Source organism: Schistocerca americana, chromosome 8, assembly GCF_021461395.2.
Source record: "Schistocerca americana isolate TAMUIC-IGC-003095 chromosome 8, iqSchAmer2.1, whole genome shotgun sequence".
Taxonomy (NCBI): domain Eukaryota; kingdom Metazoa; phylum Arthropoda; class Insecta; order Orthoptera; family Acrididae; genus Schistocerca; species Schistocerca americana.
This window is the reverse complement of record NC_060126.1, coordinates 466,728,334-466,749,216: the sequence shown is the minus strand read 5'-3', so window position 1 is coordinate 466,749,216 and position 20,883 is coordinate 466,728,334. Positions and strand designations below refer to the sequence as shown.

At 40.2% G+C, this 20,883-nt stretch overlaps 1 protein-coding gene across 1 annotated transcript; it reads right to left on the bottom strand.

Annotated features, from left to right (window-relative positions):
* Positions 1 to 18,835: 18,835 nt before the first annotated feature.
* Positions 18,836 to 20,340, bottom strand: LOC124545921 (serine/threonine-protein phosphatase PP1-gamma catalytic subunit-like). Its single transcript, XM_047124882.1, has 2 exons — positions 19,472 to 20,340; positions 18,836 to 18,884 (listed from the first exon to the last, which is right to left on the bottom strand). Exons 1-2 carry the CDS (start codon positions 20,338 to 20,340, stop codon positions 18,836 to 18,838), a joined length of 918 nt encoding a protein of 305 aa, XP_046980838.1.
* Positions 20,341 to 20,883: the final 543 nt, after the last annotated feature.

The following is a 20,883-nucleotide window of genomic DNA, read 5'->3' as shown; positions in this document are numbered from 1 at the left end:
TTTCTCTAACACAGAATTACACAGCTATCTGATCATTTGACAGAGAAATAAACATTTTTTTTTACTACGTCAGTGACAGATGTTTACGCAATTACAGAGTTGGATAACTTCACACTTATGAAATTGTATTTTGTCTGTACTTTGTAAACTGTTCATATTTTTTTTTGGAACCATTGTGATACTATGAGAGCTTTGAATGATGTATTTGGTATGGATTCATGATTTTTAAAGTACGTTTGAGGCAGATGACACTTTTGACATGAGCAGAGAATTTTTTTAATTATTGGAGGAAGCTACGACGATTTTGAGATTTGACTGAGGTGTTGTGATGTTATTTTTACGATGACGATGTGTATTATGCTGCTGAGGTATGTTTATGATCAATAGGCTGAGGCTATATGAGTTATTTGATTATGCTTCATATTTATAATGACGAAATATTGACGAGTGTCGATGGATACGTATATGTGTAATAAGGTAAGGAGTAACGAATAGTGGGTAGGGACTCTTGACTTGTGAAACAGGATGTTGGAAACCAAGAATCGTACCTTAAGAGTTATGAAATGTGTGTAAATGCGTGAATGTATCACAATGCCGGCGAAAATTTTTTTGGACACTTATATTTATAGGATTTTGTTTCTACAGATTTGCAACGCTAATTCTTGACCTGTGAAATATTTTTATGTGAGACTGTCACTGTAGCAGAAACTGCTGTCGTAAATATTTCCGTAAGAAAGTTAAGTGACCACCTGCACGTAATGCGTCGCGGGCACCCACCTGGGCGACAGCCGCCCGAAAAAAAAAAAAAAAAAAGCCATTAGCCTTTCAGCAGCACAGGTAGAAAAAAAAAAGGGGAGGCCATTGTCCGTGCTACTGACATTTCCTTGTTGAAAGCATACTGTGGAGCTCATAATTTATGATATTTACTGAAATGCCTAATAAAATGACAAGAAATATTTTTACATCTGCACACCTGATTATGACAAGCGTCTTTCTATGAGAGTTGAGAGAATTTCTACTAACTTATGAAATGTCACATGACTACTGAATGATATTTTTATGCTTTGCTTTTCATAGTTGCTTATTTCATTTGATATTTGGTTTCCAGCTGTGTTGCAGCATTGCTTTTATAAAATGAAATGCATTTGCTAATGTGAACACTTTCTGTCAACAGATCTATTAAATGATTATTTTATGATCCACATTCTTTAAAAAAGGAGCACTTGGAAAGGAAAGAACAATAAGAAGAAACTAGTAACAGTAACACGTAATTTTCTTTTCAAGTACATGGTAATATTTCTTTTTACAATCAGTTGTTGTGGTGCACCACTTTAATTACATAGACATTAAGATGTGATTATACATTTCCCTTATCTACATTGTTGTTTTTACCGTAATATTTTTTCTGCTTGAGCTATGTCATGTTTAGGTATAAGTTACTGCTGTTTGCCAGGCATAGTGTTACTGAATTTGACTTTGTGTTACTCTGCTAAGCCAATTTTACTACTCATTTATTTTTCTTGTTGCTGCACATTGGCTCATATTAGTTGTAATGTTGCATTGCTTGGTAATTTAGATTTACTGTAGCTTGCTTTGCAATTTTCCATTTTTTTGGTCATTGTTGTTTGTGTTACTTATTTTGTGCTGCTGCATTGCCTTGTTCCTTAGTTTAGCATCTGATCTCAGTAGATTTAAGTTAGCTTAAGAGGGGGTAGCCTCTAAGAGAATGAGTTTCGATGAATTGGAAGAAATGCATTGAGAAGTTATACGAAAAAAAAAGTACAGAAAACAGGTTTAGGTAGGATTTTCTTGGAAATAAATGTTGAGGTAAGAAATGTGTGAACACATAAATACAGAAAGCATGCTTAGATAGAATTTTTTTTGGTGGAAACAAAGGATGAAATAAGAGGAAAGATATATGAAGTTTTGGGTTGGACTGCAGTACCACATGTTACACTGAAAACGAACCCTGTCCTTTCCTATTGGTGTTATCCCACTATGTGTTTGTATACCCTTGTGTATTTGTTTTCTCCCTGTCTGTGTAATTTCATAGAATTTTTTTCTTCTTTTAATATTAAGCTACATTCACTATGATGAGGAATACTGTTATCCTCGAATATAATTGGCATTAATAATATGTTATTTACTTTGTAAAGATGTTAGACATTATTCATTCTGTTTAAATGCTCATGTGTGAAGTTGATGTTTCGCAAGTTATTCTGATCTTCTATGTATGTATTCATGTCATAATTCCTGTAACACTGATGTATATGTTTATTTCTATTCTTTTGTAAAGCCCCTATTACTACAAATGTTATCTGTATTATTATGTTTTTAGTGATGTATTTTGTACCTTTGTAATTGTATTCTCATGTTATAAAATTGTAATTGACACCAGTTCATCTTATTATTAACTTGTAAGTTACATTTCACTGCACACGTTTCTGTTGGTCATAGTATATGGACAATATGTGAGAAGTTGGGACTGATAGTGTTTGCACGTGTGTTACTAATTCAGCAAGGGACTGGATAACAGCATTGCTGGTTCTAAGGACAATTTCAAAAACTTTGTGAGTGCACAAGTGGTGGTTTATGGACTTGCTATATTGTCCGCAAGACTCTTCGATGGTGATTGTGCACCTGCACAGTCGCAACAGATGGCTGCTGGCCCTCTCTACAAGGACTACAGTGGGTCTACACCTTTGATGATCCACCAATACCATAATCTCTACCAGGACTACGGTGGGCCTGCTCTGTGATGACCTACCTACCAATATTCATCAAAACTTCGACTGACTCTGCAGTGGGTTTGCTCTGTTGTGGCCCATTACCTGTCAGCATGTCGAGAGTCAGCACTGTCTTTCCGTTGGAAGGACAACACTACTTCTTCAAGACAGCATGGAAATCCACTACTTCTGTGTGCATTTTCTTTTACTGCTCAGACTTTGAGAAAAACAGTGCTATTTTACTGTGATGAATCAGGACTATCTTTATAGACTGTGAGAAAATTTTAGCTTTTGACCAACATTGTATCAATAAGTGTGTGCATTTGATATCAGTGTTATTGTAATTATGAAAAATTTTTTCAAATCTGTATTGGCCACTGCCCAATCCCATTTGTAAATTTTTTTTGTGGGGAGCATGGGGGCTACGTAAGTAGGCTGTTTAGGTTTTTTTATTGGTAACGCCACCTCTGTATGAAAATCACTGGCTGCGCTGTGTGCAGTCTGTGGCTGCTTTGCATTGTTGTAATACTCGCCATTGTAGTGTTAGGCAGCTGGATGTGAACAGCGCGTAGCATTGCGGAGTTGGAGGTGAGCCGCCAGCAGTGGTGGATGTGGGGAGAGAGATGGCGGAGTTTTGTAATTTGTCATGAACTGCTATATTTATATATGATGATATCAAGGTAAATACATTGTTTGTTCTCTATTAATATCTTTCATTTGCTAACTATCCCTATCAGTAGTTAGTGCCTTCCATAGTTTGAATCTTTTATTCAGCTGGCAGTAGTGGCGCTCGCTGTATTGCAGTAGCTTGAGCAGCAAAGATTTTTGTGAGGTAAGTGATTTGTGAAAGGTATAGTTTAATGTTAGTCAGGGCCATTCTTTTGTAGTGAATTTTGAAAGTCAGATTGCGTTGCGCTAACAAAATATTGTGTGTCAGTTTAAGCACAGTCATGTATAATTGTTCAAAGGGGACGTTTCAATAGGAGCACCTCTTTTTATTTGTGCTACCTTACGCATGTTGTGAACAGCACTTTCCGGCGACGGTCAACACTGGAATAGTAACCAGAACAGTACTCATGTACATGACTGCAGAATGAAGGAACAATGCTTTTCGAAATGGAGCACTGAGACATTCACTACCCTGTCGATGGGAATATGTGATTAACTGTACAGGTAATCATCTTCGAATAGGTATTGGAAGCACTCTACAATACCGCAAACTCATCCAGATTCCATATGTTGTGATATTTTCCACATTTTTGTCAATGAGAGACAGTGCGTCTGTGTTTTATTTCTACCAGCCTGTGTTGTAGTTGCTGTATAGTTTATGCCATGCGATGTTCAGTTTTCTGTGAGAGCCAGAGGATCGAAATGTGATAATGTCGGTTCAGCAGCAGCTGAGATGGATATCTAAATCGTGGTATGAAAAACGAAGTGTATAGCGGTGTACACCGATTGGGTGTGTTACAACCGAAAAAATAAATATTAAACTGCTTATGAAGGAACAATACAGGAACCATCTTGTGAGATTGATAGTCTGTTGGATATGGTCATCCTACAGTATGGGTGATGAAACTTTACACCGGTCTGTGGAAGCGACTTTGATCGTGAACGACCTGCTCCAATGAACCAATACCTGTATATTTAATAGGATCGCCACATATGTTTGGGTGATAGACATGAATGCACCCTGAGGGACACAGAGCTCCTTCGGACTAACTGTACGTAGTTTGGAGATGTTTCACAAAATCTTCATCCTTCCTCCATGCCAGGTATGATGTGTAGTCTTCCTAATTTTCTCAACAACAAACACCACCATAACTGCTAGTACTATCTCTTATACTACCTCGTGTTGTAGGGGAAAGTTTCATTTGGCGCTGGCCTTACACACTGTACACAGTTGGCGGAGCTATGACACCATGTCCCCATTTCCACCAAGTGGTCAAAACACGCTCCTGTCGCATTAACTCAGCTCGTCCTGTGTCACCACAGGATGCACAAGGTCTTAGATATAGCACTCTCCGACTTTCGTAAAGGTCAGACTTCAATTGGGACGATCACATGGACTTAGCTGTAGGGAGGGCGAGACAGAGACTTAGGAGCAGTTACGAGATGCAGAGGGACTGTCCGAAAACAGCGCTGGAGTTCTTGGTGTATGGGATCCTTAGCAGATAGGTTCGGAAAAAAAAGTAACTCGTTTCGAGATATGAAAGTGGTACGTATATTATTAACCAGTGGCTGTAGCTATTAAAAACGTTTGTACAGGATCCAACGCAAATATGTGGTTGAATGGATAGACTTGATTCCAAATTGCAGACAGTATTTCGGACAACATTTCTGCCTGAAAGCTTAACACTATCAGTGACCATGTGTGCCTGTTGACTCAAGAGCTCTTTTTGGCTCTGACCACTATGGGACTTAACTTCTGAGGTCGTCAGTCCCCTAGAACTTAGGACTACTTAAACCTAACTAACCTAAGGACATCACACACATCCATGCCCGAGGCAGGATTCGAACCTGCGACCGTAGCGGTCGCGCGGGTCCAGACTGTAGCGCCTAGAACCGCTCGGCCACCCCGGCCGGCAGACCTCTTTTTATGCAAGGTGATGGTAACATAGGCCTTTTAATCATTTTTTTAATAGCACGGTCCTTATACGAAATGCATGTTGTGGGTTGTAGAATCCCTATGTGGTCAGCTTCAGATGTCGTTTCTTAACAGTGCTCCTCGGAAAGAACATTGTGTTCCCGTCATGAATTCCCAGTTGTCCTACCTGGCGAGTGTAATCCGACTGCTGAAAAAAAAAAAAAAGTTACTCGCTGTACAAAGTCACTCTCATGATCAATTTAATTTATTAGCCTATCAAATTGATATCAATGTCGTGCCGCCTGGTGGGCGGAAGAGATGGCTAGGGCACCATGGAATGATTCTTGACAAGCGTTTCTTTTTTTTTCGTTGCAGCGATATCTTTCAACGAAATTTGAATCTCCCACCTACATAGGGCGAGATAGGCACTCACGATTTGTTTCGTAAACGCTAGTATTATATAGCATCGCACTGGTAAAAGGGTACATGTCATAGTGTAGAAAACAGCGAGTTCTCTTAAATTTTAACCTTTTGTTGTTAAACGTTAAATGAGTGTGTTTTTATCCAACGTGTGTGCCAATTGCATGAAAGATTGTCTGAAATGTTTGTAGTACACACGTGCATGAGAGTTTATTTGCAGACACTGAACACGAGAGACGCTCTCAGGTCGCGTAATAACGAGGACATTCTGCGGTGATGGGTAGTTTTCGCATAAAAAATAGTCGAAGTTTTTTTTCCTGATTTTATGCGGGGTGGGCATGTCCCTGATCATTTGTGGTCGGTAGCGGTACACCTCGCTGGACGTCACAAAATAGTAAATACTATACCGATTTTGCTCCTAAAACTGAAGGACAATGGGCTTTACCTATTTTAATGGAAAGAGAACATTTATTATGGTCGCAAATGTGTTTTGCTTTATTTAATAGGTGCCTGATTAATAGATAGATGCACTGACGTCAAACGCCGAAAGGTGGGCTGCTGTGGGCGAGGGGGAGGTGTGTTCGTGTCTGCTGTGGTGGCCGCTCTCTGTCCGGGGGGCCTGGGGGGCGGCGTCGTGTGGGGGCTCTGCCACTATATTTTGGACGAATAAGTTGCACTTTGAGGCGGCCGTACTTTTATCTCCTATTGTTTAGTTGGGTATACACGCTACTGTGTTGGCGTACGAGCGTCGCCATAAGGTGGCGGCAAGATGGTGGAAAGCCGAGTGTGGCCAGCGAGGGTAGCATTCATCTCACGCTAGCTGAGGAGAGCCCTACGTCATAGTGACGTAACGCTACGTCATCGTGACGTAAATAAACCTAAATCGACTTCATGAGTACTAGTATCGATCTTTGCAGTTGTACCACAGAGTTTGCACGGTAGCGTGAAAGCTAAATGTGATATGTTCAGCCCAGTTGAATTACTCATGAAGCTGGAATCCCAACAGTTTTGGATGTTATTGTGTGTTTCTTGAACATAATGAATGTCTGAACGAAGGAACCATAACGAAAGAAAAAAAGAAACGCTTGCAGTCATTTTTTAAAAATCCGATGAATCGTCCAGAAATCATGTGGAAGAAACGTGAAATAATTAATTATTAAGCTGTAATACAAAGAATTTTAGATGTTATTGGGTATTTCATGAATATAACGAAAGTAAAAAAAAAAAGCTTGTTGTCATTTTTGAAAAATCCCATGAATAGTGCATGATTGTGTCGACAGAAACGTGAAATAATTAATTATTAAGTTCTAATCCCAAGAATGTGGGATGTTATTGTGTGTTACATGAATATACTGAATATCTGAACGAAGGAACCATAACCACAACGAAAGTAAAAAAAAGCGAGTAGTCATTAAAAAAATCCGATTAAGTATGCGTATATCATGTGGACAGACACGTGAAATAGGGAGAAATTAAAGTGTTTCGTATTCTTATATAAGCCAATGGATTGTACATAACTCTTCTGGGCAGAAACGTTAAACCGAGAAATTAATGTGGTTCTAAAGATAATTCGGAATGTTGCTGGAGTTTTAATTTTGCCTTCATTCTTTATACGCTGTATACTGTGAAAAAACAATGATATTCCGTCTATAATTGTTAGTCATATTTTAATATGTAAGCAGTATCAACTATAAAAAAGTAAGTCTCCTAGTAGTTGCCAAATGATGTTGGAATACTGGCTGTCACAATGGGTGAGCTACTTCACAAAATAGCCACAACAGCCCACAGTTTTAGCAGCCCTAAGCGATGTTTCATATGCGATGGTGGAATACTGTGTTTGTTTATTCTCTCAATAGACATGGTATTAATTTTGGGGGTGTTTGGCATGATTACTAGAGCTATTTCCATATTGCCTAAGAGTCATACAAAAAGTAGCTGAAAATGGCAACAGCACTCACTGCTTTCAGTTGCTTAAAATTTTGGTAAATGTGACTTGCATGTCATTTTTTTCACATTATACAACAAATGAAGAAAAATAATGACATGTGTTATAACAGGTCAGTACATTATAATCATCAGCAGTAACTTATTTCTGAAGATCAAAAGTGTCTGTGCTGATCTACAGCATGAAGGCAAAATTAAAATTCCACATGATTTATACACAATTAATCGGATTTTTAAAAAAAAATGACTAGACACTATTTTTGACTTTTGTTATTGTTTTGGTTCCTTCGTTCAGACGTTCATTACATCAAGAAACACACAATAACATCGAAAACTGTTGAGATTACAGCTTAATAAGTAATTCAACTGGGATGAGCATACCACACAAGTGCTGTCACTTCGTTTGTACACGTGTATTTACATTTAGTTTTCACGTTACCGTGCAACCTCTGTGGTATAACTGCAAAGATCGATATACGTACTCATGATGTCGATTTAGGTTTATTTACGCCTATCTGACGTAGCGTTACGTCACTATGACGTAGAGCTCTCCTCAGCTAGCGTGAGATGAATGCTGCCCGGCCAGCGACCGCAGAGGGTGGCAACAAAGGGCGGACAGCAGACTGCCTGTGCCGCGAGGTGGTCGGCAGAGCAGCTGGACATTTGAAGGAGCATGTGTCCCCCTGTAGGTGGGTGGAGAGAGGAAGGTGGCCTCGATTTTCGGCAGTTTGTGGATGCCTACCAAGGAGAACGCACGTTCAACTGCCGCCCCATTTGCAGTCTTTTAGCATGACGATTTTCCCCAGTATATATGCTGCATTATCACCCATTCAATACGAGCGCTGGTTTTTTTCACGACAATTTCGAAGCGTAATTAGAACTGTGACGCATTTTTTTCCCATCAGTTGTGGTAGCGTGTATTGGCTTGGATTACCTGGGCTGCAGGATGGTTTTTCAGCAGGCATCTGCAGCGAACTCTAACGTCAAAGAGCGATAGATACTGTATGCTTACCGGTAATACACTTTTTAATTGTCCCTCTGTCCAACACCAGCATCTCGTCAGTTGAACGTATTTTCCACCAAAAAGAATAAACATAGTACCTTACACCCCTGCCTTTTTCCCGCCAGCTTTTAGGTGCAGGGTAAAGTTTAAGTGTGTCTGTCCCTAGTTTCGAGTGGTATTGCGAAATTTTTTCCCAGCAGGATAACACCAGTTGTATGGTATCGTCAGTTTTTGAGCGTTATTGCGCTTTTATGCCGTCCTTGTGTAGCGCTATGCATGTAGTTGTGTAATTAGGCCCGATCGTTTAATTAGAATCGATATTTGTGTCAGTTCCAGACCAAAATAAATAAATTATAATAACCTAACCTTCCTTTTCTGCATCTGGACAGTTTCCATGTCTTTATGGGGTGCAATTGTGCTTTCCGTCCAGGAGGATCAGGGTTCGAGTTCCGGAAAAGGTTATGCCAATTTTAATTTCCCACCGATTCTCAGGTGGAGGGGGTGGCGTGGGATGTCACCACAGCCCTGGGACACAGAAATATAACAACAGTCGGCATTACACTCTAATGCCAACCGTTGTTAGTCGAGCTGCGATCATGTGTCAAATAGTTTTATCTTGTAACTTCGGTTTTATACAGGGTGTTACAAAAAGGTACGGCCAAACTTTCAGGAAACATTCCTCACACACAAATAAAGAAAAGATGTTATGTGGACATGTATCCGGAAACGCTTAATTTCCATGTTAGAGCTCATTTTAGTTTCGTCAGCATGTACTGTACTTCCTCGATTCACCGCCAGTTGGCCCAATTGAAGGAAGGTAATGTTGACTTCGGTGCGTGTGTTGACATGCGACTCATTGCCCTACAGTACTAGCATCCAGCACATCAGTACGTAGCATCAACAGGTTAGTGTTCATCACGAACGTGGTTTTGCGGTCAGTGCAATGTTTACAAACGCGGAGTTGGCAGATGCCCATTTGATGTATGGATTAGAACGGTGCAATAGACGTGGCGCGGTACGTTTGTATCGAGATAGATTTCCAGAACGAAGGTGTCCCGACAGGAAGACGTTCGAAGCAATTGACCGGCGTCTTAGGGAGCACGGAACATTCCTGTCTATGACTCGCGACTGGGGAAGACCTAGAACGACGAGGACACCTGCAATGGACGAGGCAATTCTTAGTGCAGTTGACGATAACCCTAATGTCAGCGTCAGAGAAGTTGCTGCTGTACCAGGTAACGTTGACCACGTCACTGTATGGAGAGTCCTACGGGAGAACCAGTTGTTTCCGTACTATGTACAGCGTGTGCAGGCACTATCAGCAGCTGATTGGCCTCCACAGGTACACTTCTGCGAATGGTTCATCCAACAATGTGTCAATCCTCATTTTAGTGCAAATGTTCTCTTTACGGATGAGGCTTCATTCCAATGTGATCAAATTATAAATTTTCACAATCAACATGTGTGGGCTGACGAGAATCCGCACGCAATTGTGCAATCACGTCATCAGCACAGATTTTCTGTGAACGTTTGGGCAGGCATTGTTGGTGATGTCTTGATTGGGCCCCATGTTCTTCCACCTACGCTCAATGGAGCACGTTATCATGATTTCATACGGGATACTCTACCTGTGCTGCTAGAACATGTGCCTTTACAAGTACGACACAACATGTGGTTCATGCACGATGGAGCTCCTGCACATTTCAGTCGAAGTGTTCGTACGCTTCTCAGCAACAGATTCGGTGACCGATGGATTGGTAGAGGCGGACCAATTCCATGGCCTCCACGCTCTGCTGACCTCAACCCTCTTGACTTTCATTTATGGGGGCATTTGAAAGCTCTTGTCTACGCAACCCCGGTACCAAATGTAGAGACTCTTTGTGCTCGTATTGTGGACGGCTGTGATACAATACGCTATTCTCCAGGGCTGCATCAGCGCATCATGGATTCCATGCGACGGAGGGTGGATGCATGTATCCTCGCTAATGGAGGACATTTTGGACATTTCCTGTAACAAAGCGTTTGAAGTCACGCTGGTACGTTCTGTTGCTGTGTGTTTCCATTCCATGATTAATGTGGTTTGAAGAGAAGTAATAAAATGAGCTCTAACATGGAAAGTAAGCGTTTCCGGACACATGTCCACATAACATATTTTTTCTTTCTTTGTGTGTGAGGAATGTTTCCTGAAAGTTTGGCCGTACCTTTTTGTAACACCCTGTATATCTGATGGAATAGAATGACCGTGAGAGCAGTTGTTGTTTAATTTTTATTCCTGCGACAGTGATTTTATATCAGCTGGTCTGCCTCATGTATCGTTTTATCCAGATGCTTTATACAAGTTAAGCTACATTCAGATCCGATGATGGCACTTTTAGTGTGTTGAAACTGGTCATACAGTAAACAAATGTTTAAGCGATCTTGGATTTTGAATTATTTTTAAAATCTTTAGCTGATTTGTATTTCGTGAAAGACTGGAATATGCAGTAGCAGCACCCATTTTTGAAAATGAAGGAAAGCAATTGACCTCTAATTGATTATAAAAAACGTATTCTCAAAGATTTTTCATTAGCTGGGTGGTAACGTGCTTGCCTCCCGTGGAGCGGCCCCGCCTTCGATTCCCGGCCGGGTTGGAAATTTTCTCCGTGGACTGGGTGTTGTGTTGTCCGTATCAGCATTTCATCCTCATCACCGGCGTGCAGGTCGCCCAATGTGGCGTCCTCTGAAATAAGACTCGCACTTGGCGGCCGAACTTCCCCGGTCAGGGGGTGGCCGAGCGGTTCTAGGCGCTACAGTCTGGAACCGCGCGACCGCTACGGTCGCAGGTTCGAATCCTGCCTCGGGCATGGATGTGTGTGACGTCCTTATGTTAGTTAGGTTTAAGTAGTTCTAAGTTCTAGGTGACTGATGACCTCAGCAGTTAAGTCCCATAGTGCTCAGAACCATTTTCCCCGGTCGGGGCCTCCCGGCTTGCGATGCCATACGCACATTTCATTTCATTTCAAAGATTTTTCAGAAGGTGGCTTACAGCAAAATAGTGAACAAGCTTTCCGAGATTCGCATTTTAACACCTGAGTATTCTCTTCTGAGAATGCTTTACTGGCTCACATGAACTAAGTCCTGGTAGGTCTAAAGAATAAAAGTTACCCAGTTGACATTTACTGTGATCTTTCTAAGGACTTTGAATGTTTATATCGGAAAATTTATCAAGTGACAAGTAAAACACTGTGGCGTTGTTCCCATTACCCTTGCGTAAAAAAGAGTGGGTCACGTTAAAAAATGGTACCACAGGAATAAATTCGTGAAAAATACCATATAAATGTTTCTCTAGGTTTTTGTCAACATTATTTTTTGTGTTTGATTTCTTTCTATGTGAATGAAAAAAGGAAGATTGGGTTTAACGGTTTAACGTCCCATCGACATCGAGGTCATTAGAGACAGACCACGTGCTCGGATTGTGTCAAGTATTCCTTTCACAGGAACCACCCGGCATTTGCCTGGAGCGGTTTAGGGAAATCACGGAAAACCTAAATATGGATGGCCGGACGCGTATTTGAACCGTGATTGAATGCCTATGCAAATTAATGTACGCATCTAGCAAAAACAAACAGAAAAATAGATGATATGATTTATTCAAAAATGTATTCTTACATCCAGTTTATCCGTGGAAACTCATTAAGGAGCCGAACAGAAGTGTGCCAGCAAACACTTCGCGTGTGGCAGCTAGTACTAGAGATTCCACCAGCGCTGTTTTGGTACAGAAGTAGTAGCCGCTACCATGATAGCGCTCTGGAATGAGTTACCCTTCTTCATTGCTATTTACCTCAAATGGTGTTGGCAACAATAGGCTCTCTTACTAATAATCTCTTAAGTTGTGTATGTGTGTGTGTGTGTGTGTGGCGGACGCAATGTTAAGGCCTCCGTACACGATCTAACAATTTGTCAAACTTCACTATGTTTGACAAACATTTATCGTATACGGTGGTGTTTGACGCATTTGTCAATCATAGATCATGTCTGATGTGTTGGTGAGAAATTTTGATTGACGGAAAGTTTGACAAGATGAAGGACGTTGTTTGTGTCGATGTTTCACCGCGTATATTTAATGAAAAATAGTTTTATTATAATTTATCTCATTGTATCGTGAGTTTCCACAACTGTGGAAACTACGATTAAGGATAAAAACAAAACGGCAGTGGCAATTACAAAAGTGGCAGCAGTGTCCCACCTTTCCCAGCCAGACATTACTCAGAACAATGTTAATGAAAAAATCAATATTCTACATATAGCAATGATACAAAAAAAATAAAGGTGCTCTGTTTCTTCAGTGGACGATGTGCATGTATCCACTTTGTTATCTGTTAATGAACTGCCACTGGAGAACCGAATCGAAGACAATTACTTTTCGAATACTTGTGTCTTCTTTTTCACTCTGAGGGCGAAGTAACTCAAAACAAGCCATCCACAGAAAGTTGGTGTAATCATCAGGTTTTGAGCATAACATTTCATTTAACAGGTTTTCATGTAAATGTTTCTCTCTCATTTCAAATCATTCCCTGGACCAGGGTCTTGTTTACTTTTACTTCTTTAAATACGTGTCAAGAGTCAAGTGTTAGAAATGCTTTATCTGCATTCGTTGCCCTTCCTGCTAGTGTTAAAATGCAATATACCAACACGAAAAGCATCTGCTGCGAAGGCAAGATTAAAATGACAAATTTTGTTGGTACGTGTATGGATTTGTTCGACACATCTGTGGCTAGATAAGGCAAGTTTGCTCTTTTACGAGGGCCGTAACTATTTTTTAAAGATTTCATTGTTTATTCGAAGAAAGTTAATGTAATCATTGGCTTCTGAGAGTAGCTTCCTTTAGCAGAGTTTCGCTTAGCTCTCTCTCTCAGTTTGAGCAATTCCCTGTTTACTTCTTCTTATTTAAACACAGTGCCCAAGTCGCTGCCAGATCTGATATTTCATTTGTGGCAGTTCTCAATACTGTCAGGAGCAGCGTCTGCTTCAAAGTGAGGCTAAAAGGACAAACTCCTTTCAAAGGAGTATTAGTCTCGCAAGTTTTGTGGGAGAACTTCTTTTAAGTGTGGAAGGTAGGGAATGAGGTAGAGTCGGTGCAGAAAACGAGTACAGTGGCCAAAGCGCAGTGACCAGGTTTCGTCCAAAGCTCTGGGCGAGTTAATTCGTTTGTTCGGAAGGGGAGGCTGACAAGTGTTTGCCACCTTTCGGCCGATCGGCGATGACAGGATAGAAGCGCATCCCCTACAATCTTACTCAAACGATTTTACAGGAATAATTTGGCAAAAAAATTCATTTTTGCTGCGCTTGTACCTTTATATGTCACGTTAATGATGATATGTCCATCGCTTCGATAATGGTCATAGTTATTGTGATATTCATGTGGAAGTGAGACACAACGCGAAAATGAAAAATAGAGATCGCTACGATTTTCCGTTTGGTGCATATTACATAATATGTGGCTGCGTATGAAATTTAGCTAACACATTGAATTTTTCTTTAGACTTGGATAGAGCTGTCTACCTGTCACCAATCTCGAGAAAATTGATCGGATGTAGTTCTCTCAACCACAACACTCCTCATGTTTCATAAATGGTTTCAGGTATCGAAGTGAGATTTTGGCAAATGATACCACACAAAGAGGAGAATATTTCGTCATATCATTATTATGAAAACTTCATTATCTACTGTGTTATTCCCCTAACTACAGACTTTTTCAATGAAAGAATGTAACTTTTAAGGGCCATCGAAAGGGTTTTGAAACAGTATAAGTGAACATATTAAAGGTTTTTTAAGGTGGATGTGCTTTTTAATAATCTATTGACCTTATTTTTCCTCAGTCCCTCACTTAATAAATCACTGTTCCAGAACTTTCTCGCAGTTGTCTCTGCACAGCGCGTTAGTGAGGCGAGACATTGTAAACTCTGCTGTTTTTTGTCAAAATAAGAACATTTTAACGTTACAGCCAGAAAAATGTGTAGGTTTTACTCAAAATTCGCCACTCATGGCGCTTCTCTGAAAGTTGCAAATGGTGAACAAGCCATGTGAAAATAAATCCCTACATTTTTGGCGGCTTTCTTTTTAGATACTAACCACGGCAGAGGTGACTGATCTTTTTGAATGGTCACCACGATAGTGAGGACGTTGAGGGGCCCCACTTAATATTTACAAAAACTGTAACCTTAGAATTCAATTTAGAATGGCACCTCCCCTCCAGCGCTCCACATTTCCCCTCCAGCGCCTGCCCGTAAGACCACTACTGTTCTCCCCACGTGTGCCACGCAGTTTGCACGTCTACTGACCACGGTGGAAAGGCGGTGAGGAAGGGTCTTGGTCGGTAGAGCACCTGCCCACAAAAAGCAAAGGCCCCGAGTTCTAGTCTTGGTCTGGCATACAGTTTCAATCTCCCAGGAAGTTTCATACTTGTACACACTCTGCTGTAAAGTGAAAAATTCATTCAGAACCGATAAATTTATTCAGATGAATTTTATACATCATGGATGCAGTTGAACTCCATGACTGTTCCCTTGTAGGGGGAGAATAATAACCGCTACCAGGCACAAAATATTGTTTAACGCGTGACTGGTTCCCAGTTTATGCCCATCTTCAGTTGGTTTTATATTCAATTAAATGTTTCAGTGCCCAGTATTGGAGATCACTGTTGAAATAAAAAACAAATAATGTGATGATGACTAAACAGGTCAATTTGAAACAATTGGAAGTTTCTAAGCGGCATGTGTTCTGAAGTATTAATTTTCTTAACATACAGCTGGAGTATCCGTAGTATTTTCACATTTCGTTCGTCACTTTTTTTCACAAATATAACTCGATTTTTTGCACATTAACTGTACATTATTCATCATGGTAAATACTGGTACCTCCACGTTATATCTTTTATACAGTAAATGTCAATAACTGGTGACTGGTAGTGGTTATTATTCTATACACTATAAGTTTATTTCACTTTTAATCTAGATCATGGTATGTGAATGTCTAATGTTTTCATTGTTTTTTTTTTTTGAAGGTTTATTAGTAAATAAGGTCTCCAAAATTTATTTGCACGGGGCCCCCAAAAAACTTAGTTACATCACTGCCTGCTGCTTGCCAGATGAGCTGGTTTTCAGGTCGGATGCATAAACTACGCCTATCAAATTACAGTGGTGTTCAAACCGACCTTTGGGGTGATTACTACTACACATCTAAACTAATGACTATCGCTAATGATTTATCTGTCGATGGGACATTAAACATTAGTGAAGAAATTAATTTGTGCTGTCTATTCACTGAGCTGTTTCTTGTGATTTTCGTAATGGGTTGCCAGATAACTTAAAAACCTATTAACATCGGATGTGGAGTATTGTTGGTTAGTCTGTGACTCTTTCCAAGCTGTGGTAACAAAAGAGAATCCGTGACGTATGTAGAGATGAAGAGTAAAACTGTGCATATCAAATGAACATTGTACAATGGGAGCAACCAGTGAGGCAGTCCCGTGTTTAGACGCTGACCTCAAATTCTGTCCGACCATCCTGATTTAATTTTTCCGCAGTTTTGCTAAATCATTCACGCAAATGCCAGGATGGTTCTTTCATCATAGCCATACTGATGAAGCTTACTTATATATGAACATTTTTGATCTATTTATTTTCATTGTATTATGACGACAAATCCTAACATGATACCTGGATGAATGAATGACTAAATAAGTTATCCAGAAAACAACTGAGTTATTCGCCACGTGGGTCATTGTGAAAGCGCCATAAACATGATCAACAAACTTCAGTTTGAGACTTTACAGGCAAGACGAAGGATATCATAGAAAACCAATCTCTTAAAATTTAAGAACATACATATTTTATTTTATGTAGCATTTATTTCGTTTACTGCACCACCAGTGTTCATCTTTCTGTGCTTAATGAAACGACTTGTGTGTGTGTGTGTGTGTGTGTGTGTGTGTGTGTGTGTGTGTGTGTTTGTGTGTCTGCTCCCACACACACACATTTCTCGTAATGACCTTTTTAGTGAAACGGTAGAAATTTCTTAACTGAGTCCATACCACTTACAATCATTAATTAATAGTTTATTTTTGCACTGTTCACAATTTGGGCTTCAGACCTTCTCCCAGCACCAGTCGTGGGCGATTTGGTGATCAAAAACTTGTTTTTTGGGGAGGCGTAGAGACAGTCATTCTCTCTGTGGCCCATTAGCGTCTGGAATAGGAATTGGGCCGGATAATGGCGTTATAACACAAAGTACTTTGTGTCGCTCGTCTTAATACGACTTCATCACTACCGATACAGATACAAATATAACAGCAGTAATACAACCTGGAATACAGACGCAGATGAAATAATTTAACACGTTTAATCATTTTACGATTAAAGGCTCTTGATATTTTGTTTAACATATTTGTAACTCTTAATCACTCAAAACATAAAAAAGCGTATCAACATGCAAATTTTTACCCGTTGACCATACTCATTTGCTTTGGGCTGACAGGCAAGAACTTATTTCGACGTGTTTACTAAAAAAAACATCAGGGAATAATTAAATACAATGCATACTAAAGATGGGTCAAAACACGCACAGGACAATGGTATATCCTCCAAATTTCAATAAAGAAGTAATTGTTGTGAGGATAAATTACGGCTATAACTACAGAAGTGATTATCTCTCAGAAGTATCACGCTGCTCTATCTTTGTCATTATCTACAAATTTTTCTACTGCATCTTTAAAGAGCGATAGAAGAAAATTTTATATCACACTACCTTAAAAAACGTGAAGCAACTGTCAGTCCAAATGTTCATTTGACTTACCGAACCACCTTATAGTGGATTTTCAGCTACGGTTCAATCTGTCACTATTCATGCTGTTTACAGAACTTTGACAGAGATAAAACTCACAAGCACAAATCCTAAGACCAAGCGAGGACACACCGAACATTTACTTCACAAAAAGATTATTTACAGTGCGTCGATTGCAGAATCTCGTCTGGCGTTCAAAGTGTATTTAGACTTCGGCTAAGCAGAATTTTAGAATCAAATGAGGAATATGATACCTTTAATGGCATTTGGTAAACGACTTCAGTGCTAGCGTAAGGCACGCTTGTAATACTGCAGATCATATAGGGCTATTAATATTTAATACGGAAATTGAAAATAAGCGAAAGCTATAGGAAGTGGTTTTCTGCTGTAATGTGAAATGACTGTGAACCAAATTTTAGTCATGATCTGATAGGAATTTTACCGGTGCGCATTGAAGAAGCACACGAATTAAAACGTTCTGTGAACAGATACCCAGACTGCACAACGAATCTCAAGCGAGAAGCTAGGAGTTTTGTGCGTGGTACGGAAATAAAATATATACAACCTGAAGGGCAAAATGCTTTCATTCGATTAATCGAGGCTGTGAAACTTTGTACGAAAAAAAGGAATTAAATACAAATAAACTCGACTATACCAACAGGGCTGTTAAAACTCGACTGGCCTATAGTGAAGAATATGAATTTCTGTAAAACGAGAGAAAACAACGTATAACGAGGAGGGTGACGACATAACCCATCGGATTTGACCGGACTCACAAACAACATGGCGACAGTCATAGCCCTCTTTATTTATTTATTTATCTCTCCGTGTTATGGAGATTTACAGAGTAAGCGTGCATTTGTTAGTGAATTTCATAATTAGTTTTAAAATTGCGATATTATTTTCATGAAGGAGAGATGGTATCTTTGGTATACTTGTAGGCCTACGTAATGAGTATAGCTAGAATGACGTCATACAATAAGGTGTTATACTTTTAAAAATATCAGATTAACGAAGGGGGGATTGAGGTACTAGTGGAACCTTTCTTATTACTTATTAAAAGTAGGTACTAGTGGAACCTTTCTTATAACTTATTAAAAGTAGTCAAATATATAAAACCGACAAAAATAATTTGGATTCGGAGTAGTAGGTGTACCGTTATATAAAGTTTGCATCTACAGCTCCACAGTCGCATAGCTATGCACTTAAAATTCGAAATATGAAACAAAAAATCGGACAGGTTTGTGAAAAATAATGGTTGCAAAACAATCCATAATTAACCGTAAAAACGAGCGGCGTCAGTAATTTAAGAAACTGTCATTATAATTATTACATTCATTACGTTCTCTGAATCACTGAATATTCACAACACGGTACGATAATGATGCTCAATAAAAAACAAGTACGGAAAAGGAGAGAGGTTGATGAGTCCTCCTTATCGTTTAGTGACGGTACATATGGCAGTTACTATAAGGAAGTGATAGGGCTTACAGCAAACCCCGTCTCTCTCACGTATACTACGCTGTCATGTACCAAACTATTAGAACGGTATAATGCTACGGAATTGACTCAAGGACCTTGCACTGAACGTCCTCCACATTTGCCGGGCTTTTATAGGAAATGGACAACAAAAATCCTTAAGCACAGGCATTGTTATTATATAAACCAAAGGCAATCCGCTATGAGACAGAAGAACTCCTTCATGGAATAAACTTCAGGCAACAAGATATTATTTCCCATCGGAAAGTAGCTAAACGATATACAATAAAATAATACAATGAGTTTTTCAAAGGAAAACATAAGATATTATCCTACAAATTTGTCTTACACACGTCTTGTTTCACTGACTCCACTTTTTGCATGAGTGATTTGCCACAGTGGCATCATTTCCAAAGGTCGAGACTCACACTGTCGTTACGAGCACACTACAGCTTTCTACCGCTTTCATAAAATATTAGGAAGGAACATTTCAACGATTCATCAACAGCCATGATGGCACCTGCGTTGGCGTATTCTCCACAGTAGTTAGGTGCTGAGAATATCGTCACTAACTGTCGCTGTGCGAAGAACTGGTAACCGTTCTCCACTACCTGGTGAGCTCTGCAGACGAGGTCGAAATCGTACTGGCGCAGGAACTGCTCGACAACATCAGCTCCGAAAGTCACAGAAATACCCCTCTCTTCGTTGGGGCCCCAGCCGGTTATACTGCCGTCGGGGTCAGACCACAAGAGGTCACAGAGTAATCCTTTATCTGGCACATCTGTCGGCCTCATTATCTCACGTATTTGGTTGAGGTTACGCAGCTCAGGACTTAGGCCAGCGTGGCAGCAGAAAATCCTGTCGCTTACCACCGCAGCCACCGGCAAGCAGTTGAAGCAGTCGTTGAAAGTCTTCCACACTTTCACATTGTACCGTCTCTTGCACTCGTCGTAAAACCCGTACACCCCGTTGATGCCCGCAGCCTCGTGGTTCCCTCTCAACAAGAAAAAGTTCTCCGGGTATTTGATTTTGTATGCGAGCAAAAGGCATATCGTCTCCAGAGACTGTTGTCCTCTGTCTACGTAGTCACCGAGGAAGAGGTAATTCGAATGCGGTGGGAATCCGCCACGCTCGAACAGCCGAAGAAGATCGACGAACTGACCGTGTATGTCGCCACAAATATTTAGCGGAGCCTCCAATTCCAGCAGCGTCTCCTGTGACAGAAATATTTCGCGTGAACTGAGACACAACGCTCTCATTTCTCCTTCTGTAAGGGCAGCGGCTTTACAGCGTCGATTTCTGTGAAAGCACAGTAGACGATCTATAAGACTATCGATAGAGATTTCTGGTTCAATTTCAGCCATAGGAGAATCATTACCAATGGCACGTAAGTCTACATTTTCCAGTGAAGTTTCACTCCATGTCTTGAAACCACCAAGAAAAACAAATTTTGGTGGCGAGTCTTCGTTCACAACAGCACCAACTCGAATCGTCACACTTTATTTGCATCATCTGCAACGTCTTCCCAATAACGCAACACCGTAACTCAGCCTCAGGGGCAGATATTTCCAAACTGTGAAGCTATTTGAAACAAGTCGTAGGCGCGACGCACACTTCTCAGCGCCTTCGGCGCAGTGTCGGTAAGGGCCAGCTCTTTACAACTATGAATTTGCTAAAGCACAGATACATTGTTATTGCTTTTCACATTACTAGTGAAACGCATTGAAGCGCACTGAATAAAGTCTACCAGTGATCTCTATCTGCAGCAGTCTGAGAATGCTGACCAAAGATGCTCGCACTTGGTGGCTGCCATATCGTAGTTAGACGAAAAAATAATCGATTTTACACACAACTAATACAATGTCATCAACCATTACCAACTATTGTACAAACTTCTCCTTCATCAA

Excerpts from the sequence above, each read along its gene's own strand:
- LOC124545921 (XM_047124882.1), bottom strand. The coding sequence starts at position 20,340 with ATGGCTGAAATTGAACCAGAAATCTCTATCGATAGTCTTATAGATCGT. Across the intron at positions 18,885-19,471 it reads ATCATGGCTGTTGATGAATC|CATCATTATCGTACCGTGTT; the intron begins GTTGAAATGTTC and ends TTTTTTATTGAG.